The 24,913-nt window shown below is 40.2% G+C and overlaps 2 protein-coding genes across 5 annotated transcripts in view; both read left to right on the top strand.

Annotated features, from left to right (window-relative positions):
• kpna6 (karyopherin alpha 6 (importin alpha 7)) overlaps window positions 1-13,011 on the top strand; it is a 16,712-nt gene extending 3,701 nt beyond the window's left edge. Inside the window, exons 6-14 of the mRNA XM_030063191.1 lie at window positions 2,003-2,134; window positions 2,278-2,366; window positions 2,456-2,555; window positions 3,596-3,759; window positions 3,850-3,928; window positions 4,894-5,019; window positions 5,472-5,599; window positions 6,638-6,822; window positions 7,601-13,011. Coding sequence (XP_029919051.1) covers window positions 2,003-2,134; window positions 2,278-2,366; window positions 2,456-2,555; window positions 3,596-3,759; window positions 3,850-3,928; window positions 4,894-5,019; window positions 5,472-5,599; window positions 6,638-6,822; window positions 7,601-7,788 — 1,191 coding nt within the window. The 3' untranslated portion in view covers window positions 7,789-13,011. The remainder of the gene's footprint in view (window positions 1-2,002; window positions 2,135-2,277; window positions 2,367-2,455; window positions 2,556-3,595; window positions 3,760-3,849; window positions 3,929-4,893; window positions 5,020-5,471; window positions 5,600-6,637; window positions 6,823-7,600) is intronic.
• Window positions 13,012-13,934: 923 nt separating this feature from the next.
• On the top strand, window positions 13,935-24,044 carry txlna (taxilin alpha). 4 transcript variants are annotated; one of them, XM_030063460.1, is made up of 11 exons: window positions 13,935-14,023; window positions 15,659-15,851; window positions 16,538-16,804; window positions 17,364-17,455; window positions 18,691-18,861; window positions 19,482-19,676; window positions 19,973-20,092; window positions 20,238-20,312; window positions 20,920-21,012; window positions 21,115-21,210; window positions 21,863-24,044. In XM_030063460.1, exons 2-11 carry the CDS (start codon window positions 15,668-15,670, stop codon window positions 22,202-22,204), a joined length of 1,635 nt encoding a protein of 544 aa, XP_029919320.1. In that variant the 5' UTR covers window positions 13,935-14,023; window positions 15,659-15,667; the 3' UTR covers window positions 22,205-24,044. The 4 variants fall into 4 exon arrangements, with proteins under 4 accessions (XP_029919320.1, XP_029919319.1, XP_029919322.1 ...); XM_030063459.1 differs by having other exon boundaries at window positions 16,535-16,804; XM_030063462.1 differs by having other exon boundaries at window positions 13,941-14,023; window positions 15,732-15,851.
• The last annotated feature ends 869 nt before the right edge of the window (window positions 24,045-24,913 follow it).

The raw sequence follows: 24,913 nt of genomic DNA, 5'->3' as shown, positions 1-24,913 counted from the left end.
TTTCTGTTTACACAGTTCTGATCTGCTTCGTGAGCTGTATGCAGGTTCTAAAAGTACCACTGCCAAATGATGGGGACAAGTTGTGTTTGGATAATTCGATATGGGTCACCCACCATGCTGGCTAGTAGTAACCTTTAGGGACCATGACATATGCAAGTCTCAGTAATATTGTCTTTTGTCTCTTATTTTTGAAGTCTGTCCCTGCAATGCACCGTACACTCCTTTTTTTTGAACCAATCAAATTGCTGTGTTACGTTGCTCTACACAAAGTGACAACTACGTTTTTTCTCTGCTGCCCTAATTATTTACTTAATTATTTAGTTAATTAATGTTTGCTAGTTTAATACAAGTGCAGTTTTTTTTAACCCACTCTTGGGGAAAAAAACTTTTGGACTTATGGCTGTAATGAGTATCTGCATATTCTTCAGACATACATTATCTCCATATCCTATTTAACACACGTAGATATTTGAGTTTAATGTTTTCTGTCACATTGTCACTACCACATAATTAATATTTATTTCAGAGAGGCACTAGATCTGCAGTAGTGGAACAGTGATATTTTTGTGGTCAGAAACATACAGGCTAGTGAGCGTGCCAGCATCGTGTGACAGATCCACAAATCAGTTGCCATCCAAAATACCCGCTGTATATTCCCAAGTATTTTCTGGATGCCTGTATTTTATGTAGGCACTTGCGAGCTACAGTGTCTCTTTGCCAAGTTCATCCTGAACATGGTTTAGTAAAATAACTTGTATTAGGCTTGGATGTCTGTGTCTCCCCTCTTGCTCTGATTCTGAGTCAAATGCTCATATTTTTCTCTCTGAATGATGGAACATTGCCAGCATTAGGACAGCCTGCCAAAGATTAAGACACTGAAAATCTACAAGGCTCTGAAATGGGGAATAGATGATGAATAACAGCAGATAGTGTAGTGTTTTCCTCAAGCAGCTTATGTCTAGATAGCTCAATGCTCATGCTATTCCAGGCAGCTCTTTTGTTACTTAAATTTAAATTCTTAAAGTGGGATATTGTCCTCAGTCTGATCACTGTATTGATGATAGGATCTGTGCGGTTATGTATCAGACAGGCTTCTTCATCTCTACACTACTTTTAGTGCTCTGCTGGAGCCTAGAATTTGCACTTGGTCCACCTCCAATGCAACAGTCTCCCTGTGTGAAAACAAAAGAGAAAGATATGATCATACGTAATGCTCCCAACTTCTCAGTTGTTTTTAATTTTGTGTGATAGATAGTAATTTGACACTTTTCAATTGCAGTGATATGTGAAGCTGTCCAACAGAGGGTGAGCATGAGTGCAGTCCCACTTTATAGGCATTACTTTCATCTGCCAGTTCAATCTCAGGTGGTGCTGACAATTGTCACTGTCGATAATTAATTAATAATACCTAACAGTGATATATTGAAATTAAATCACAGTTAAGGTAAAGGTGTGTCATCTGTAGCCATTTTCCATTCAGTGTTCCACTTCAGTGAATTATTTGTAATTCTTTCCTCTGAGATTTAGGATCTCATCTAACTGATGTAGATTATTAGCCATTTATCTACATAATGTCCATTGTGTGACTTCTTATAAGGCATCATACTAACTCACCCCCACAACTTACAATAATATTGGAAAAGAAATAATACATCTTTTTTGAGGCAAACACTGTGAAATACAATAATTAAGAGACATATTTTGCTTTGTTTTGTTCTACGTTTTAATAACAAATGTGCAGTGGAATAGGTTACATGTAGAAAAGGCTGTTCCTGCTCATGTTTTTGCCGTATAACTTAGAATATCTTGATTTGTTGCAATCACTTGAATTATTCTTCGCCCTTTCAGTTTGCATTTTTCTTACCTTTATGCTGTTCTCTGCTGCTGGGACGACACATGGATCCTTCATCTCAAGTAATTATACGTAGAAGGCACCTAACTGTGGTGCTTTTAAGTGTTGCACTGTTTTTCTGACTTGCCTTCCCATTTTGTCCACCAACAGTTTGAAGCAGCCTGGGCTTTGACCAACATAGCGTCGGGCACATCCATGCAGACGAAGACAGTGATTGAAGCCGGAGCAGTGCCAATCTTCATAGAACTTCTTAACTCTGACTTTGAGGATGTCCAGGAGCAGGTAACACACAGATATCCGCCGTTAGATTGGTGTAGCAAATTGTGTTCATTTCGGGCATTCTCTGTAACAGCCTGCCTTGAAGTATACGATGCTTTAGTGCCCGAAGGTTAATTAGAATGCGTTTTGTTCTGTCTTTCGTGCAGGCGGTGTGGGCCTTGGGTAATATTGCTGGGGACAGTGCTGTGTGCAGGGACTACGTGCTGAACTGCAACATCCTTCCACCACTATTAATGTGAGTCTATTCTCTGTGCTTGTTTAGAGGTAGCACTTATACCGGTCTCTAAGTCTTGTGTGCTGAGCTGTGCTTTTCTCTCCTTTCAGGCTTTTGACCAAATCCACAAGACTGACCATGACTAGGAATGCAGTGTGGGCTCTGTCGAACCTCTGTAGGGGAAAAAACCCTCCACCTGTCTTTGAAAAGGTGCAGTTTAACTTCATGATGTCAGCAGTAAAAAAATGTTCTCAATTGACAGTGAATAGAGGCCCATGACCTGTTAAAATTTCTACATTTTGCAGTCATTTTTAAGTCTAGACAAGCATTGTTAGTCATGCCATACACCATCTGTGTCTCTGCCAATTACAGTTCTTTTTAAATAACTAAATTAGTCTACATGTCAAATCTTACTGAGTCCCTTGTGTACCACCCCATTGCTGTTACTTTGTTTCTCAAAGATTTTGTGGCATTTTGCTAAGAACTCTAATTTCATTGCCAGTTTTCTGCCTGTGGAGATAATTTATATCGAACCTGAACTTATTCAGCAGGTATAATGGAAGTGAAGGTTGTCAACATTTTTCCTGGCTCAGAAAAAGGGTTTTGACAGTTGTTTGAGCCAATGAACAAGATCAGACGACCCTGTGTGGTCTGTACCATGAATTTGGACCCTTGTTATTTGGGGCAGGTGAATTGGTCCCAGATAAGTTTCAGTGGTGAAGTGAAAAACAGTTAAAGGAAATGAGCATTCAGTCAAATCTATAAACATTCAATGACTTCTTGATTTCTTGTGCACAGTAACACCATGGCGCTTATGACCATAGCCCTACTGAGTAGACTATTGTCTGATGACCCAAAATATAACAGGAAAATATCTTAAACGTCCCTAAATCATGTTTTACAGCACCAAATTGTCAATTTTATGTCTTGGTGGCTTAGGCACTCTTCACTTTGCCGGGTCCCCAAAAAACTTAATGTATGAAAAATTGTGATAGCCTAGAATGGTTCCTGTTCTAAGGGTATCATGCATGTTTTTGAAAAACCTCCTGTTCCTCTTTTTTTAATCTTAAGTGCCCTCAAGGAAGTTAGGTCTGTTAAGTCTGGCCTCATTTCATTTACTGATCTGCAGAATAGATTCATTTAGTGTATGTGTGTGATTGAAAGGTGTGTTGTTTGTCCTTGCAGAAATTTCAGAATGCAAAATGGTGATTCTGACCATAAAACCATACATTGTGTCTGTGTTTGTCTAGGTGTCACCCTGTCTGCCAGTGCTGTCCAGGCTTTTATTTAGCAGTGACCCAGACCTGCTTGCAGACGCCTGCTGGGCCCTGTCCTACCTCTCAGACGGCCCCAATGACAAGATCCAGGCTGTCATTGACTCTGGCGTCTGCAGGCGCCTCGTAGAGTTACTCATGTGAGTCCACATTGTCTCTGTTACCGTTAGAGTGACCTGTCAGGCATTCATTGTTACATTTCCCTGTCTCATAAACCCTACTTCCTGCAGGCACACTGACTACAAGGTGGCTTCCCCTGCCTTGAGAGCTGTAGGAAACATTGTCACTGGAGATGACATTCAAACACAGGTGAGAGTGTTAGACATAATACACTGGGTGCGTTTGCATCATTACAAACCTTTTTTCATCTGTGCATGTGCTGGCCCAAACAAGCAGGTATAATACAAAGTGTAATACAAAACAAACACAACATGAAGAAAACTGTATGACATACGATTAAGATTTTGCAGAATACATTTCACAGGCTGCCTGATCCAGGGCAGGTGATTTGGTTTCTCCCACCTCTCTCTTTGGCTCACCAGGTCACAGTGACTGTGAGTGGAGAGATCGAGGTGTCCCTGATTTTTAACTGCAAAGGTCACTTTACTTTGTTAGATCATTAGCTCACAATCAGCTACAGCAACTTTGACTATAAACATAACTTTAGCTCAGCAGTCATTGTGCTTTACTGTTGTCAGCGAAGTTAGTTGACCTGCTATGTAGTTTATTCATTAGTTCAAATCAAAGCAAAAAAAATGTATGCCTAGCCTGCGTGCTAGGCAAATTCATTCTTGATGCACCTTGGAATACATTTATGAAAATAACATTACTCATTAGCTAAAATACAAGTGAGAGAAAACAAAGTTGAAAGAAAGAAGGGTGCAGACAAATGATATAAAATATTAGGAAAAGTGAAGAAGAGTAGAAACAGAGGAACGAATAATAGTGGGGGGTTAAATAATAGTGATTGGTGGGAGTTAGGGTGAGTGAATGAGTATGAATGTAATTTTGAGTGATCCAAGGAACACACATAAATATTTAAATAGATATATTTACCCAAAATCTATGTACATGTAAAATTACAGGAAATTGTGTTATTATTTTGTTTTGTTTTTTTCTGGGGATGACCCACTTTGATCATGCCTTCTCTTGATTTTACATTGCATGAAGCCTCTGCCAGAGAGTTTACATGACTACTAGAGTACAACATCTTGTTTGCTCACTCTGAAAACCTTGTGGAAGTATCTTCTAAGGCTTTTTTTGTTGCTACATAGGTGGTGTTGAACTGCTCAGCTTTGCCCTGCCTGCTGCACCTCCTCAGCAGTGCTAAAGAGTCCATCCGCAAAGAGGCATGCTGGACCATTTCCAACATCACCGCAGGAAACAGAGCGCAGATACAGGTGACACACTGAGCTTGTGACTGAAATGTAGACTGTTTTTAATTCAGATTGAATGAAACCTGAATTATCTCCCCGGGGAAATTGAACCGTTGCAGTAGAGGAAATGGGATACAACAGAGGAAAATGTAATATAAATAAAATACAGCAAATTTTGATTTGGTATACTTTATTCATCTGCCAAAGGGAGAACTGTAAACGTATTGAGCATAAAACAGGAATGGAAAAAGCATGAAAAATGTACTGCAGGTGTGCAAAAGAGCAGCAGTCGGAAATACTGAGAAAATGTTTGATATGAATATACATGGAAAATGTAGCTCTTTGCAATGCAATCTATAGTGATACATTATACATGATAAGTATGAGTCTGTGAAATTAATTGAATGTTCCACAGCTGTAACCCTGCTCCCTAAAAATTCCTTCTTTTTTTTTTAAATATACTTTTCACCCCCCAGACGGTGATTGATGCCAACATCTTCCCAGTGCTGATTGACATCCTGCAGAAAGCCGAGTTCAGGACCAGGAAAGAGGCAGCCTGGGCCATCACCAACGCCACCTCCGGGGGAACACCAGAGCAGATCAGGTCAGACCTAAAATCCCAATACTTGATGCCCTCAGCTAATGGTACTGATTAGACTGGACAAGATCACTTCTCCTATGTTTGGGTTCATCAGATTAATTTTGATTCATTGTTAATCCTATCAGTCATTCAGTCTTGTTAACTTGTTACATGTTCAGCTTTTCCTGGTTAGTTATCGTCTATATGAAGTATGAATTTTAGTGTGTCATGTACTAATTGGATAAAATAACCCATGTTCCCCAAGGAGAAATTGGGTTATTGAAGCAGCATATTGAATAGAATACAACAAAGAATGTACCCAAAGGCGCCTATATGAACATAATGCAACTGACAATTCCAATTTAAGTAGAACATGTTAATTATAATGTGTGAATGTGCAGGGAAAAAATTATGTATTACATTATTAAAACATGTAAAGTGGACCGAGAACCTACTGAGACAGAACATTTACGTTATGAGAATATGCAAAAAAATAATAAACGTATGCAGTATCATTTTATTCTATCACCAGACTCTCAGAGGCCAGCTTTCTACTACTCTCTTAGTCAAGTTTCATGTTTGCGATAAAAGTTTCACAGATCATTTCTTATTACGTTTGATTTACTTCATACTAGGTAGGTGATTTTTGGTACTATTTTGCCAAGGAAACAAATTTAGCATTCACATTTTACCTGCATGTGGTTGTTGGTTGTAGCAATTTTCCATTCTCATTTTAAGGCTTTATGCACTCTTGTTTTGTATGCTTAATTAATTTGTGAGGGCATCACTGACATTTTTCCTCTTTACATGATTTCTTCATGAGGTCAGGCATCCTAGCTCCACATACTGCCATTCTAAAAATTCCTTCATGGTCACACTAGACACGCTAGATTGGAGCTAAACTTGGTGTGTGTGTGTTAGTTTACTTGGAAATACTTGACCAGATTGAATTACAGCGGAACATCACAAGACACAAATATATTCCAGATGGTTAGATTGTGTTCCCACTCTTGAATCACCTGTGTTGTTTGTATATGTATGTGTGTGTTTGTGTGTATGTAGGTATCTGGTGAACCTGGGTTGTATCAAGCCGCTGTGTGACCTGCTGACAGTGATGGACTCCAAGATCGTGCAGGTAGCTCTGAATGGCCTGGAGAACATCCTGAGGCTGGGCGAGCAGGAGGCCAAGCAGGAGAACAGCGGCACCGGGGTCAATCCCTACTGCAGCCTCATTGAGGAGGCCTATGGTACGCACACACACACACCCCCCTTCACCCACACGCACACACACACTGTGTGAGAAGGTCTTTACTGACACTCTTCCTTGTACTGTTCTGTCAGAGATTCGATTGATGCAGGGTTTTGAAGCCTGATACTGTACAGTTATAGTGCACTACACTGACTGACTTACGTTGGATTTTTAAAGGAGCATCTTTCCCAAAATACAGAAAAAGATGTCTTCCCACTTAATCCTAGGGCTGTCTATCCATCCAGATAGTGTCTATGTATTTGATGAGGCTTCTAGTCTCCCTTTCACCCCAATACAATGAGGCTGGATGGGTTTTCCTTTGTGTAGCTCAAGAGTCAGAAATGTACATGTAAAACACAGCAGCAGACAATAATACAAATACCCAACATAATCCACAGTCCTTAGGGGCAAAGAGTTTTGTTGGGAACTATTTCCTGCCAGAAAACACCAGCACCAGCACCAATGTATCCATCCTCCCCAGTGTACAAATTGGAGGCAGACATGTACAGTTTATGCTGGTTATCTTTGTCATTGATTTTGGAAAGAGCTATTGCTGTTGACTTTTCTCTCATGTAAATGTTTGCCAGTTTGAGCTCCACAAATGAATACTCATCCAGCCACATTTTATTAGGGTACCGACACACAGGGGAGATCACTGCAGACTTGAAAACCTCACCAAACAGCACACACACTATCTGGATGAATAGATTGGTAAATTTCTTTCTGATTTATTGGCAACCATACTTTTGTCTAACTCTGGTTGTTTCTTCATGTAGGCCTGGACAAAATCGAGTTTCTTCAGAGCCACGACAACCAGGAGATCTACCAGAAGGCCTTTGACCTGATCGAGCACTACTTCGGGGTGGAGGAGGAGGATGCCAGCCTGGCCCCTCAGGTGGACCAGGCCAACCAGCAGTTCCTATTCCCCCAACAGGAGGCTCCCATGGAGGGCTTCCAGCTATAACTCCGTGCCCCCACCCCCTTCCTCTTCCACCTCCTCCAAAATACACCATTTTCCCCCTCTCCATATCACAGAGGGCCCCCACCAGATGCCAGAGTCATACCTCTATGCCCACGTCCCCTTTACTGATCTACCACTATCCGCTTAAATACCCACCCACCCTAAGATGGGGGGCTAAAACTGTGTACCCTCTCACCCTGTCCTGATCTCCATCCTACAAAATATGCCCCCCTCCTCCCTTCCCATCCAGTGGTCTGGCTTGTTTCTAGCAATGCAGACTCATCAGTTACCTGACCGTGAAGAGAGCGGCACACAAACTCCATTAACGGTTATTCGAGGAAATAATCACCTCAAAGCCCAAAGTGAGTCGGCCCTGGCTTAAAACGCACATAAAGACATCTTTCTGCCATTTGACCCCTGACTTTTTTTTTTTTCTTAGGCAGGGGTGATGGTTTCTTGGTTAATATCTTTATATCTATTTTCACTTTATTTTATTTTAATTTTTTTCTCAATATGGGACATTCCTGTTTTGAGGATTACCCATGCAAGCCCACGCAGAGTCCGTGGGTTGGAGTGCATGAGGTGGAATATGTCCAGCTCTTGATGTCAGTGTGACCTAGTGCAATTCCAAAAAAAAAAAAAAAAAAAAAAAAATGCAACCTGTAAAATTATTATATTTTGCCCTTTTTTGTTTTATGATTAGTTATTACCCTAACCCTTATTTATCTGCTCCTTTTTTAGTGATTGCCTGATTTTTTTTTTTTTTTTTTTTTTTCCCGTTCTGGAAAGTACCTGGTTTGCTATCAAGAGGCGCCATAATCTCTAGACTTTGGGCTGGTCTCTTCTAATCTCTACATAATAAAAGAATACATTTGCAGTATCCAGAGACTACACTATCCCTTGGTGGTGTTTCTATTAGATACATGGAAGTCCACTAAAAGTCAAGGGTGATCTACAGCCTTGAGTCTGACGCCCGAGTTAAGAGATGTGAATTATTTTATTTTTCCATCTGGCAACACTTTTCCCTCTCTTGCTTTTGATGACTGGGTCAAATTGGGGAGGGTGGGGGTGGTAGGAAGCATACAGATGCAGGAAAATAATTCTCTGGGCTTAGGCTCTAAATGGGATATTGGAAAGGGAATTGGGTATGAATAGAGGATTTACTGAAAGACATAAAGATGAAAATATCTAGGTTTCAAGGGTGGTATAGTTAGAGATCTAATGTTCGTCGTGTGCTGTGTTATTAATAACAATACATTTGAATTATGAAGTGATCTAACTATTAAACAAAAGGCATAGCTTGGGGGGTTGGGGGGGCAAGCAGCAGCAAACCAAACTTATTTTTATATTCAAGTACATACAAATAGCAACTTATGTAGATTTGGCTTTCAAGGGATTGCAACTATACAAACTAGGGCAAACCATCTCTTAAGTTTCATGCATGTCATAGAAACTTCACGAGACAAGAAAAAATTATATTTTTGATTTTCTTATTCCATTGAAGCCTGGTGTAAATAGGTTGCTGCTGGTTAGCGAGGCCCTGCGTCGCCCCCCCCAGTGTATGCAGTAGGGTTTTTGCATGGTGTTTTATTACCCTACCCAGAGTCACAGAGTATCCCTGGCCAAACACGCAGACAATTGGCACAGAGAGGTAGAGAACAGTGAAGAAACGTCATAATACAGTGCTACACGCTGCTTGGTGGTTCCTTATTGCAGCAGTGAGAGGCAGAAGGAAGGAACTGGGCCATAACTAGTTGGTTTTGCTGGTATTTAACAGTGATAGTGTAGTGATGGTGGTGGTGTCTTGTATAGCGGTAGAGTTGATAATCTAAGCTTTGACATTCTGTATCACTGTATTGTGAGGAGTTGGAATGACAACTGATAATGATGTTGCATGGGTCCATATGTAGGTATTGATGTAAATAGCCTATCCTTCTCTGCCTGACCAGGAAAAGTGTATGACACCTTTTTTTTTTTCCTTTCTCATGGGTCTAGTAACAACCAGGGTTTGGCTAGGGATATGTCTCAAGACAAGTGACAAGCCTAACCACAACAGAAATTCTAGAGATATAAATATATACATATATATATATCTTTGCGCACACACTTCATGCACACTTGCATACAACACCAGCAGACACTGTACACACACCTCACACAGATGAGTGGCTAGTAAGTGGAAATGGTTTCTGTAATCTGTAACAAAAGTAGTAGTTTTTTTTTTTTTTTTTCTATTTCAAAGTTTGCTCTTATTCAGAGGTTTAAAATTGATGTTTTCGGTTTTTTGATTCAGCACACATTTTCTTTTATGGAAATGGCGCACTATGGCGTTAAACAGTGCTCGTATTTGATTTTGTTTTGAGTAAAATTACAATGAAAAGTGACAGATTTCTGTTCTTGTATTTAAAAACTACTCGGTGCACACCTGGGTCTTACGGAAACCTTTTTCAGTTCCTAGCCATATGACTTAAGATGGTTTGAATTTGCCCCGTAAACCCTGATCTTGGGTCAGCTTTGCATCCCACCAATCCACACCTGAACAGTCAGGCCCTGGTGAGGCCAAGCTGATCTTGGATCAGTGTTGGAGGGGCTGTGGATGGAGCTCGCAGCTCAAAACTGTGGTAGTGTGATGTTTGACTGACAGGCACTGTGTGAGGAAGAGATTGATTGACTCTATTACTATGTCCCAGTCAGAGTCTGGGAGCCCCTGTTCTGTGGATTAACCAAGCGGCCCTACTGGCCAAGAGAATGGCTCAGCTCATGAAGTACTAAGAAATGCATCAGAACAATATCTGCTTGTTCTTTGATCAGGCAGGTATTGGCTCTAAGTTGGTAGCAGACTATAGGAAATCTTGTAACTGATGCATTTAATTATTTGCTAGGACATGCCATCTTTCTTGAATGCATATACCCACTGCCTTATCTTTTTCCATTTGATCTGTTTCAGTTTCATAGTTTTACCTCAGCCTGTACCTTCCTGTGACTGCCCCAGTGGTACTGTGCAGACCATTACAGTGCAGATTGTTGCGTCTAAATGCAAAAGGTTTACAGAATATCATTGATGGACAGAGAAGCACATTACATCGAGGCTCTCTGCTTTTGCTTCATGAGTTGAAAAGACATCCACAGGACACGTGCGCTCCCAGCAAACACGAGGTGATAAAAGCATTTGTAAAATCAAGAATTGAGCGACAAGAACTTAATCTCTACATCATAGCGTGTAGAGCAGCATTTATATCAGAGGTCTTCGATCTTATGTCTACATCTGCGCGCGGCCTACAAAGAACGCCAGAATGGTGACATAGAAAAAAAAATCAGTATCAAACACGAAAAAATATTTATATGCGAAATGAAAATGCACTCCTATTCACTAAAGTGCCAATCCGACCAACAAAGACTGGAGGTTCATATGTATGTCTTTGACTTACAGAATTTTTTTTTTCCTTTTTATTTTTTCCTTTTTGTACTTGAATGTGCACACATTTTGTGCAAAACATTGCTGCTCTACTTTTCCTTATCTTTAATGTTACATTACTTGCCATTGTTTCTTTCGAGAAGTGGCATTCTTTACTATGTGGGCACCTAAACAAGGAATTGAATCCAAAAAGAGGAGTATAATTGTCAAGGGGATAAAGGACTTGATTAACTGAATCATACTGGTCTATCTAGCTCCTTGCTGTCCCTCGGTGTCAAATAGGCTCCCTGCGCTTACGGTCTTCTCACCTTAAGTGGTTTTCACTGTGCATGGCTCAGGCTGCAAATGTGTTGTCCCAAGAAGTAGCTTCATTTGATGGATACAGTATCAGGCATTAAGACTGCATTAAGAAATTCAGAGGTAGTGTTTATAGCCTGCAGCCAGTCCCTCTGGCATGCAGATGGATGATAGAAATATGCTTTTAGTCAGTTCATATGTGGCACAAGATCATTTGGAAAGTTACATGACTATCATAGCAGACAATTGCAGGTACTGACCTTGATGTCAAAGTTGTCAAAGCTCACCAAAGTTTATATGAAACTTTTTTTTTTGGATCCTTTTGAAGGCTAAGAAAAAATATTGACTTGAAGATTCTTTTTTAAGTTTTGTGTCAAAAGGCTCTAATATGTTGACCCAGTCAGTAGATGACTGTGAGGTTGCTTCAGGCCATTTAGACCTGCTTCTTTTCAGTGGAAGCTATGATAGGTTAGTTCCTCACCTCAGTTTTTTTTTTTTTTTTTTTTTTTCTCCTCTCAAAATCCTAGTGGTCAAGAAGTTAGAAAATGTTCAAAAGAACCAAGACAACTGCAATAAATATTGTCCAAAATCAGACACCCCTGAGGCAGAGACCAATCTTGAAGCTGCCTTCATAGGCCGCACTCCTTCCACTGGGTGGAGTTAACAGAGGCAACTACTTAACATTTTTCTAAGATAAAATCTGGGATTCAGAGATTGTGCGGTGATTTACATTAAAAACTATAACCAGTGAAACTATGTATGTTCTGATACATTGACAGGGATTCTGATGCATTTCTAATCACTTCTGAGAAGTGGAGAAAAGCTTCATCAGAACACATAACCACCACCAGGAAGAAAAAAAAGGTGGTGGAGGATACAAACTTTTTCTGCTTTTCTTGATCTTTTTACCTGATCAGAATATTCTGGGCTATATTTTTGGATAATTATGTTTAGAGTACAAGTTTGTCCTAGTCAGGCTGTATGATCAGGAAATGATCAGGAACCTGTTATCTATAGGGGGTTCAACAGAAATCAGTAAATATCTCAAATCTGACTTGTCTTCCGTCCTTGAAACTGTTCTTGTCTATATCAAAATCTAAAGCCATGCTTGGCTTGGTCAAGTAATGTTGTCTATGCTACCAATGTTTACAATGCTACATGTTTGTAAAATATTTTTCATATGCCATCACTGACCAGTCCTGGTGTATTCTCTGCTCTGGTCCTCTCATTTCTTTCCTTTACATTTATTTATTTCTCAATCTTATTTTTAATGTTCATTTGCTCACAATTACCCATCTTAAACTGTGACTTGACTTGACTTTACCGACGGTATGAATGAGTGACGAGAAACTGATACACTTCAACTGAACATGACACGCAAACATGAACATGAAAAAATACAAACATACAAAAAACATTAACAATATTAGAAATGTAAAGAAAAAATATTGAATTTGAAGTTGTTCAGTGGGAATACTGTACAATACAAATAAAGTTATGTTGCAACCCTTTAATGCATATCTTGATTCTTTTTCCTCTGACATACTATTTATTTGTTACAAGTTGTACATTGAGGAATATTACTTTGATGTAAAAATATACATTTCTATATCATATGCATGTACTTTCTTCATAATGGCTAATTTGGCTGCAGAGTGAATCACTGTCTTTCGTCAGAGTGCAAACCTCTTTAGTTTGATATAAATGATGTTTTGACCCAGAGCTTTGACTCAGAATCAACCAGAGACAAAGAGATTAAAGGGGCATAAAATAGCAAGGTGAGTGTAAATGTCCCTATTATTTATTTTAGGTTCCTGTGGGCAGGAGTGTTGGAGTTGACCCCGACCCCTTTCCCTGCCATTTACTGTCTGCAGTGTGAACTACCACATCATAAAAACATAGGAAAAAGCTCACTAGAGTCATACAGAAAATTGCAATGGAATCATTGCCTTGCAGTTTAATTATAAATTCAGAATCAACACAAAACAACAAATATCACAAAGTTTTTGCTGCTGGTAAAAATATTTGGAGACAGCCATTGGGATAATTAATCTACCAACTGATACATACACATAATTCGCATTATGGCATTATATAATTAATGAACATTACTTTAAAAGCAAGTGTGATAAAAGTCAAGTTTCATGGAGTATGAATAAGGCATATTCTCCCTTAAAGTATAGCTACATGCAACTTGCTGTGGGTATCTGTGACAGAATAGATCTCCTGTGGCACAAGGGCAAGGACATCCATAGTCACTGTGCTGTTTTTACCACTTTCATGTCTTTAATTTGTCTATGCTTTGATTCTGAAAATCAAATATATTGGCCAAAATATCATTTATAGGAAGAAGAAAGACAGAAAGAAAGAAAGAAAACGAAAGAGAAAGAAAAGGAATTATTTTCCTAGACTGGGGATTTTATTTTGAAAGTTAGAAGCGGAAGTGTCCTATCATTCGTGCTCACGCTGCTGAGGAAACCAGCAGACCACAGCCACACACATTATTTATTGAGCCTCTAACTACAGGTAAACAAGACTGTGTGACCTGACAGCGAGATAATTAGGATGCCTATAACGGGGAGACATGTCTGTGTGTAATATTGTCATGTTTTTGAAATATTTACGCCATAGCTAGCATTGGCTAGCTGTTAGCCTTGCACGCTAATGTAGCTGAAGGTGTCTTGGCAAGCTAACGTTAGCCTTTTCCTACTGCGGCAAAGGGACCACAGGCTAAAATAAATGCGTTTCTACCTCCGGGGCAACAAAAGTTAGAGTTAGCACTGACATTCGAAACCTAAAATTTGCCACTGTATTTATGAGGTTTAATGTTGACGTTAGGTTACAGCTAGCCCCGGTGCTGCATGCTGTTTTCCTGTACCGAGAGAAGCTCACATTGAACTTCCCTCGCGTAGCTTTTAAAACATCACTTGAGACCTACTTACATGCTGCAAAGTTGACTTCAGGTCGGCATACATGTAACACACAAACCAGCGCTTGCCTCAACTAATTTTCGGTCGACATAATTGTAAGTTACATAGCTAGCTTGGTCTCTGCTCCTCCACCGCAAAGTACCGTAGCAGGCAGAGCCAAACCTCGAGAGGTTGATATTTTATTGTGTATTATCAGTGAAATTTGGACAATCTCTGTTTCCCAGAAGACCCAGAGGACTCCTGAAATGTTTAAATGAGATACTATGACGTGTGTTTACGACTGCTTAAGGACAGCAGTATGAAACAGGAGATTTTTGGGGTGCAGTTTTTGACGTGACGTCTTTGGCATAAAGTTATTTCCACCTCTGCATAGACTAAATATAATCTATGGGACTAGTTTGAAAAACAGTTCAACCATGCTTTACTTTTCAGTCAGTCACTGGGCTTCCTTACCTAACGCCACATGTCCTCTTCAACAATATAACAACTTAATATCATGTCCAATCACGCAGCCTCATGTCTGTCTGTGTGTGTGAATAACATTATTAATCTTACTGTATAGATAGTAGGGCTGGGACAGTATGTTTATCTCCTGATCATACACAATCTGTGCTCCTGATGCAATACAATCACCATACTTGGATTCAAGTGTTGTGATTTAATACTAGGATTTATTGCAATTTTTGGTTTTTCAGTTATCCTCTAGTTTGTGGATGTAAAGTTTCATGAGGCTGTGATTATCCCATAGGTCACAATAGGTCATTTCGTACAGTGATTTCAAGTTTCAAAAACCGGTCTCACTACAGAGAAATGGCTGCTATGAGGGCTAACATCATCACACTTGAATCCAGTGTGGCTCATCACATCCACAAGAGTCTCAGCTTTCCAGTCAAACCCAATTTATGCAACTTCAAGACTGTTTAGGCCCCATTATGCAGAAATACACCATTTTACAACAGGCCAAAAGAACACATTTGTACTGCATACTACCCATTTTCATTCAGATATCTTGAGGTCCAAGGTCAAGGGACCCCTTTGAAAATGGCCATGTCAGTTTGTCTCTTGCCAAAATTTAGACCAGATTTGGAGCAATATTTATACCCATTCCTGACAACCTAGCATGACTTGCTTGGTACCATTTTTACAATTGAAAATGGTTGAGTAAAAGAAGAAAAGAAACGCAATACTTAATTGTATCGATTTCCCCCCACCCTCCCTCCCACCCCGATAGATAGGAAGAATGATCAAACAAGACACAGAAGAGCCTACCACCCAGAGTACTGAGGATGCTCCCCTTGCAACAGGAGAGATGGAGCTGCCCGCTGCTGTAAAAGATGCTCCCGACACCAGCAGCCCCAAAGAATCTGAACCACAGACACCACAGACAAGCACACCGCCACATGGCGATGAGGTGGAAAGTGAAGGTAAATGTACCACAGTAACCCTTAGTATCATGCTGCATTCATGGTTAACATACTCTGTCACACAAGACCCCCTTCAAAGGAGCTACCATGTCAGAGATTGACATTTTTGTCCTCTAGCTTCATTTGTCGCTTGCTACTTCATGAAAAAGACAATTTTTGTATTTTTTTTATAAGATATATCGCAAATTCAGTAGGATATCTGAACAGTTGCGGGATTTCCTCAAACCTGCAACATGTGCAGTTTTCTCATTTCTCATTTTTTGTCCCTGCAGATCAGCAAACATACTTGCCTGATAGCTTTGCTTTATGTTTTCACACAGTGTATAAGGGCCTGTGATCTCCTCATGATTGCAATAAAATTTCAACTGTAATAGTTGGTTCATACTGCCCCTATTGCTGGGTGTGGATGACAGTTATTGTGTTTTATATAGTAAGCTTTTATTGAATATGAGTATTGAAAAAAACTGTTTTGGTTCTGATAGTGAAAGCCATCGCTCCCAGTTGCCCTCAGATGTGTATTTTGTGATAAGACTATTAATAGTATGAATGAAAATTTTATTGCTGTAAGTGGTTGGAAACCTTTGTATGGATTCACCCTTTGATGTAGGTTCCAAGAACTCACAAGAAATTGCTTGTAATTCAGACTGTAGTGAGAAATACTCTTCCCCCTCTGCTGTGTGTAGTAGCAGAGGCAGAGGCAGCGTTGTCCCAGTGCGACATGGCCGAGGAGCTGAGCCGGCAGCTCGAGGACATCCTCAGCACCTACTGCCGTGAAGCCATCGCTGACGATGCCAACGCCCTGCCCAACAGCCAGTCACACAGCCCGGAGCTCAACGGCCTGGCCAACGAGAGGGATGACGACAAGCAGGAGGAGGGCAAAGTCAATGGGGGTGGCGGCGGGGTCGAGAAGGAGCAGAAGAAGACGCAGGAGAAGAAGAAAGTGAAGGGTCTGGGTGAGTCGTGGCTCGCTCTTTCTGAGCTGCTTCATAGAGAGAGTTACATCACGCAGTGGCCTTGTTCTGAATGACGACCCCAGTCTTTCAAAACCTTTTTCACAAAGGTTTTGAAAGTATAGAAAGCAATTTTGAAAACGTGTGTGTTGTTAAAAGCTTGGTAGCTTACTATCACAGAACCCATCAGTTAACCCCAAGATAGGTCGTCCATATCATTCAGGATCTGTGATGTTTGCAGCTTTTATAGACTCAGACATGGTTTTATACCGATGTGTAAGTGCATTACAGAAAAATCAAGGTCTTGAAAAGTATGAAATTTTGAAATGTGTAGTTCATAGTCCACATAAACTTACGATTGACTGGTTTGCTTTTTGCCTACCTTAACTTTTGTTTATCCACAGACCTCTTCTAACACTTTGTTTGTTTATTCAGATATCAAGCCAATTTTATTTTCCTAAAATGAAAAGAATGAGGGAAGATGCTTGTTTTCCTTTGCTTTTTAAAATTTCTCCTTCAGTTCGCTGAAGAAGCCTGCCATTTATTTGTGTGTGTTGTTTAGGTAAAGAGATCACCCTTCTCATGCAGACCCTGAACACACTGAGCACTCCAGAGGAAAAACTAGCAGGCCTCTGTAAGAAGTATGCTGAGCTGGTGAGTGTCTCTTGCAGCAGGTTTGGCAATCATGCTAAAGCCTTGAATTTTTGTTTACAGTTGTTTCCAAAGTGATTTTTCTAAAAGTAAAAGCTTACTTGAAGCTGAGGTGTCTAAAATACGGACACACAGTGGTGCAGTGCAGTCTTCTGTCCTACTTGTCCTTTACTCGTGGAAGGGCTCCATATAGAATTTTGCAGCAAAAAGGTGGACGTGACATGATCTGCTGGGCCCATGGATTCAGCAAGAATGTGAATTTTTGCACTGACTGTGTGAGAAGGAGACAGTCTGCAAGAGAAGGCATTTGTTTGTATGTGTGTGTGTTTGGGAAAGCTGGTGTGTGTGATTTGGCAGTGTGTCAGAGCTGGGTGCCGTGGCCTATTTGAGCTGACTGGGCCTGGAGGAGATGAAGCTTGTTGTGCACAAGCTGCTGCCACAGAGTTGTTAGTGGCTGGAGGTGCAGCGGCCAGGGAAAGGTGCTGGGTGCACACACTCAGACCTGTGCTCTGCTCCGACTTATTTTAACTGTATTTTGACTACAATTTGTCCCAAATGGGTTTTAGAAGGCAGGTGCACATGGAGTTAAGGTGAGGCCACATAGAAATGAAAACAAAACAAAACAAAAAACAAAAAATCAGATTATGTAGTATTATGAACTATAAATTAATTTTGGAAATGAAACTAAGATACTGCCATTGAATGTCAACAAACAGCATGTTTAAAAAATATTGTAAACTAGTTGTAATTGTAAATGAAAGTGAAGTATTGTGTAAAAAAGTACTGGAGATATTTCGGTGCCTTTGATGAATTTGCAAGACCTTTCTTTGTTTGCGACACTTATTTTGACACTGTCTGTAAATAAGGGCTTTAAATAAATTTGAACTTGAACAAGTACTGATCGCATCAATTTCTCTTAATGATTTGCAGGGCAAAATTTATTTCTTTTACTGGATCTTATAAAAAACGAAAAGAAACACCTTGTCAATTTTGTCAGTTTTGCCATGTGTTTCAGTATTGCTGATGGTATTTAATTTTAAATTGTTTAATCTAAAATTGAGACATATATTTGTACACAGTCATTTGTGAAGCCCCACTGACAGCCTAATTTCTCCATAGAGGTCAATGAATCTTCCCTTTACCTTCCAACCTATGTCTAATTCAGCAGGCAGGTATCCGATATGGGATATTTTATAAACAATGCACACATGCTGTGCATGTTTGTGTGTGTCTGACAGCTGGAGGAGCAGCGTAACACCCAGAAGCAGATGCGAGCCTTGCAGAAGAAGCAGAGCCAGCTGGTGCAGGAGAAGGACCACCTGAGGAACGAGCACAGCAAGGCCATCCTGGCCCGCAGCAAGCTGGAGAGCCTCTGCAGAGAGCTGCAGAGACACAACCGTACACTCAAGGTAAACAACAGGCACCAACAGACAGGTGAACACATACAACACACACCCTTATTTTGCCATAAGGCCCCCAACTAACATGCATACACATGTCAAGCCTGCTTCAGTGCTTGTTTGTTGTTGATGAAGAGTGATTCCTTAAAGCCTGACCCACAAGTCAAGTACAGCAGTCATCATACATCACAGTGGTCCATTTAAATTAGCAGATACCTCTTGTTTATATAAGATGGGGATTATATGAGTTTCCATTTATCTGTCAGGTTAATTTTTCACAATAATAGAACTTTAATTTCCTTCTATAAATACTGCTCTTAAAGACACAATTTGTAGAAAATGTTTTTTTTTTTTTTTTTTTTTTTTTTTTAAATCAATCTATGATGAAGCTTGGGGATTTGCAGAATTAGAAGATTATCTTGATATGACTCATTGAGCAGAGCTTGGCTCATGATGATCACGATGCTGAGGTAAAAAAAAAAAAAATGTGTATAGATGCTCCTTTGAAGCCACCTTGGCCAGCCTCCATGAGGAAGCTGAGTCTGTGGGTGAAGATAGAAGTCAGGCAACACAGCATGATGCTTCTGATGTTAGCACATTTAATCTTCACCTCCTCTACCTCTTTGCAGGAGGAAGGGATGCAGAGAACCCGCTTGGAGGAGGAGAAAAGGAAGGAGGTGACCTCTCACTTCCAGGTGACGCTGAACGACATCCAGACCCAGATGGAGCAGCACAACGAGAGGAACGCCAGCCTGAGGCAGGAGAATGCTGAGCTGGCCGAGAAACTCAAGAAGCTCTATGAACAGTACAAACTACGGGAAGAGGTGTGTGTCTTTCTCCCAGAATTCAGAATGCACAACAGTTTGAGTTTTTCATGTGCTGTGGTGTATGTTCAGTGTAATTCCAGAGTGATTTGTATTTGAACTGCATTTGCATAAAAGCTGCTACGTAAATAAATTATATTATATTAGACTTGAGTAAATCATATTGGGAAATTGGAAATTTATGAATATGCAGGTACATAGGCAGGATTTGCAGAATGTCAGTGGTACAGAGGCAAAGAAAATAAGTGTAAAATATGCATAAGTCTCATCTGTTTTTCCTCTGTAATTGCCCCCAGCACATTGACAAGGTGGTAAAGCACAAGGACCTGCAGCAGCAGCTAGTTGACGCAAAGCTCCACCAAGCCCAGGAGCTGCTGAAGGAGTCAGAGGAGCGTCACGACAGAGAGAAAGACTTTGTAAATAACCCTGTAACACACACGCACACATACACACTCAAAACTAACAAAAATAGAACACCAGCAGCAGTTATGTCCTGCCTGTGCACATGAGGTTAACATTTGTCTGTATTCTCCTGCCCTTCCCTTCGCTCTCCCTCCCCAGCTGTTGAAAGAAGCAGTGGAGTCTCAGAGGATGTGTGAGCTGATGAAGCAACAGGAAGTTCATCTGAAACAACAGGTTTCCCATGAGTCTTCTTCTTTGTAGCATAATTTGAATTGACAGTGAGAGTTTTTGTCTTCCAAAGTCATGTTTGACATCTCAGACTCTACCGGTTGGATCTTGACTACACTTTGGGAAATAATGTGTTTCACTACCAGGTTGTGATATTTTCAGAACTGCACTGATTAGCCCAAGGGGAGTGCCGCAATTACAAGTTGTAATTAAATTGTTTGATAACATGTCATGTCTCCCACAACAATGATGTGAAATGTGGCATATCCAGTTTCTTTGCTGTTTCAATCTGCCTCTAGCACCACCACATGCCACACTGGATTTTACACCGTTTTTAGTTTCTTGAAAGTTTGCCTCCCTAAGGCTTTTTCATTTATTTACTGATTGGAACAAGTTGGAACTGCGGAGTTTGTACAGTACACTGATAGGAGTTACTAGAAATAGAAAAGTGCACAATGCAAATCACCCTACAAAATGTATTTAGGCCATTCTTTTCCAGTATTGTGTAACATGTCACTGATTGGCAAAGACTGACTGCATTTTTCTGTGAGAAACGTTAACTATTTCAAAGGATATCTCAATTCAACCAAGGTCTGTTTTGTCCTGTTCCCAGCTGTCGCTGTACACAGAGAAGTTTGAGGAGTTCCAGACCACTTTGTCTAAGAGCAATGAGGTCTTCACCACCTTCAAACAGGAGATGGAGAAGGTGAGCTGCGTGTGTGTTTTTAGTTTGTAAGAGAGAGAGATGGCTGTGTATCTTTGGTTGTTGATGTGCTGGTTGTCAACCTTGTCTCCTGTGTGTTTTCAGATGACTAAAAAGATCAAAAAGCTAGAGAAGGAGACCACCATGTATCGCTCCAGGTGGGAGAGCAGCAACAAGGCTCTTCTGGAGATGGCTGAGGAGGTAAGCTGCTCTTGGTGGCTTAAGTTTAAACAAGCAGCTCTGATGCAAAGTGGAGTAGCACATTGAGGGGCTTTAAATGGTGGAATCCAGAAGGGCTGGGTGAAAAATGGATACTATAATAGAGTTTTTAAACTCTGAAAATCCCGGTGTCAGTCGGTCAGCCCCCTGTATTTGTTGAATTTTACAGCTACAAAAGTACGTTTTTTTTTTTGTTGTTTTTTTTTGTATAGTGTGCTCTCCTATAGGCCTCACTGAAGCCATCAGCCGGGCTACATACGTTCATTAATTACTGTGGCTGTATTACAGCTTACGTCGCCAGTAAGCTGTACCATCTGGTATTGAAATACTGTGGTAACCACTGAGTTACATACAAGCATAAACAGACACCAGCTGCATGTAATAAACAGACAACAGCTGCATGTAAAATCTGACTGAATGAACTATGTCTGAGTAATATTAAAGTCCACAGCAATGTATATTATATCTGTATATATGACTGAAATTTGCGATGGATTTATACAAACTATTGAGTGTATCCTATATATTTACATGAAATGTCAGAATCACATTGGGAAGTCTTGACAGCATTCAGACATGGCGACTGCTGTGGAGTTAGTATTGTCAAGTGATTGTTGGTGTGTGTTTTGTCCAGAAAACGTTGCGGGACCATGAGTTTGAGGCACTCCAGAGCAAAGTCCAGCGGCTGGAGAAGCTGCGGCGGGCACTAAAGATCGAACGCAACGAGCTCAGCAAGAAGGTGCAGAACCTCTGCGGTCAGGACGACAGCGCTGCTGGTGCTCCTGCCTCTGACCTGGGGGCCGACTCGCCCTCTCCTCCCCCAACGGACTTGCCGCTGGAGCCTAGCCTTGACCCCAGCGGCCCCCCAGGCCCAGACATCACACCCTGTCCCCAGTCCTGCCACTGTGACCCAGAGCTGGACACACACACCCTGCTAGAAGAGGCCAGTGCTCAGCCTGTCGCCGCCCAGGACTGAAGCTCCTTCCATGGGACAGCGCCGCTCACAGTCTCCCCTTTCCTCTCCAGCACCCACAAACCACCAAATGACCAGCCACCAGCCTGCAAGCCACCACTAGTCTGCTGGAGGACGCTGATCCTGAGCACTGACCCAGTAGCAGATGTCAGAGTGCCGGTTTTATATGTTCCAGGGTAAATATCTGATCTGGAGTCAGTGGTAGGGTTAGCACCCAGTAACTTTTGTGTGCATCATAAAGATGATAAGATTGTGCCTCAGCTCTGTCTCTGTGCTTTTTGTTGCACATTCCCTTTTCCACCTACATCCAATAGAGAATAACTTAGGCAAGATAGGAGTGTCAGTGCTGCTTGGGATGGCATGAGTCAAATATGTTTTAGTCAAGCGGCATCACTGGGGACTGAGGAATAATGTGTGTGTGTGTGTGTGTGTGTGTGTGTGTGTGTGTGTACGAGAGACGGTATTTTTGTGTGTGTGAGTGTGTCAGTTTGTCTTGAAGGGGTTTGACGCATAGTCTGCCGTACTGTGAAAGCCACTTTTAGTAGTAACACATTACTTTTTTTTTCCTTCAGGACAAGTCTTAACAGATAGAAAGCAAATTATGTCTTTATCCAAAAAAAATATTTGATATAACACATAGCAAACTAAAAAAATATTGGTATATATACATAATCGGGTAAATGCATCTTGATCATTTTGTTTTTCCAGAATTTTCAGTGAACATCTCGCCTGTAGACCATTTTAGGGAAGTTACTTTTGTACTCTGATTTGATCATCACACTTCTTCAGTTGCACAATGTTTCTTGTGGACTGTATTTATTGTTTGATGTATAATTTCTGATATTATTCAAATGTGTATCTTAAGAGCACCACTGTAAAAAAAAAAAAAAAAAAATACATCAGTCTATTTTTCTTAATGGAGACAAGTTTGTAAACTGATTTCATTTTTGACCAACTTGGCATTCCTAACACTTCTGAGTTCAGTTGATCAAATGTTCATTTGTTTGTGTGGCTTTTTTTTTTTTTTAATTCTGTCGGCTTTTACCTTGCAGCGATAACCACTTCAAAGTTGACCAACTTGATTTTCCTGTCAGCTCCATCGTTGTGCATCTTTGTGTGAATGATGTGTGCAGATTACATGGTTTAGATTGTCGCCTCCCAGCCCTGATAATTGCAGTAGCTTGGAATCAGGTTTTCTAAGAGAATGTTCAAGGACCTCTATGCAACCTCACCTCTGGTTTTTATTCTGTGGCAGTCTGAACTGACAAGCACTTAGCTGAGAATGTATATTCATTATACCCACTGTCCTGCATGGATGTAAAACAGCTCAAATGTTTCCCAACAGAACAGAACTTTTTTTTTTTTTTTGCTTTAGTATGAACTTTAGTAGCCTAATTGAAGTAAATGTTCAAAATTTTTGTTTGAAATTGAAACGTTGCACATCTCCCTGATGCTTTCAGAAAGCACAGCGACTGAGTGTAGTTTCAATGAAGAAATAAAGTAAGAGCAACTATTAGAAGTTTATTGTAATGAATGACAGTTTATGAAAGTGTCTTTCCCTTTTAGTTCCATTTTCTCCTCAGATATTCTTATATACTACTTAAGATGTAGCATCAGGTGAACACTGATTGTGTCAGTAATTTTCAGCGTCAATACAAATTGCAAATCTCATTTCCTTCATTGTTCCACTGAACAGACTCTTTGTGTCCCCATTGCCATTGTGGATTTGGAGGTTCATTGACCTTGAGAAAGAACCAAAGATTGTTTCTTTTTTGTCTGTTTTGCAGTACTTTTATCTGGTCCTGTATATTATGTTTCTTGTTAAATAAAAGGTGTAACTATGTATTTGTGTTTTGGCTGATTTTTGCTTCTGGCAGTGAGATAGTCTAGAGGACTGCTCAGTTTGTCTTAGAAGAACTAGAAATTTTAAGATAGAAAAAAATCACCCAGTCTGATAACTGAAGTTTGTTCAGGGTTAAAGAATCGCCTCTTTAGAGTTACATAACACAAAGGAAAACGGCACACCTCCAAAAACCTGCAGCATTGCTACTGCCCAAGTTTTACTGTGATCACCATTTGACTATACTGCCACCAGGAGCCCAATCAGAAGATTTTTGTTGTTAGAAAAGACTTCATACAGAATTATATATCTACCAATAATATTATAAGTCAATAACAACCTCAACAACCTCAATAATAAACATAGAATTAAATTGACACATTCTCCACAATGTCAACAAAAAGTGAACATTATAAACTTCCTTAAAAGGTAAAATTTAAGGCAGAGCTGTTGCATTGAGCTGCATTAGACTGTACAGGTGGACCTGATAAAGTGGCCACTGAGTGTGTATTCCTGCCATCTTTCACCACAGTGAAGAAATACAGCACCGTCATATCAACTGAGCAGTAAAATCTAGTGTGTAATTCATGTGTGATTCAAAGTATAATTTATGCAGCAGCCACAGGAATATCCTTTTAAATAAATACATATAGTAGAAATTCAGATTTTCCTTTACTGAACACCTCCAGCAGCTTTTAGGTTACCTTGTCCTTTATCATTTGGAACTAATCTTCAAATTAATTACATTTAACCACAGAAAATGAATTAATTAAATTCCTATGCATTAAACTAATTCAATTCACAGTTTAAGTAAGCTTAATTTAATTTATATAGCTTACTATTTGAAAAGCTGAGTTACAAAGGTAAACATA

This window comes from Myripristis murdjan, chromosome 11, assembly GCF_902150065.1.
Source record: "Myripristis murdjan chromosome 11, fMyrMur1.1, whole genome shotgun sequence".
In the NCBI taxonomy this organism is placed as follows: domain Eukaryota; kingdom Metazoa; phylum Chordata; class Actinopteri; order Holocentriformes; family Holocentridae; genus Myripristis; species Myripristis murdjan.
The sequence above is the reverse complement of the archived record's forward strand: the minus strand, read 5'-3'. Positions and strand labels throughout refer to the sequence as shown.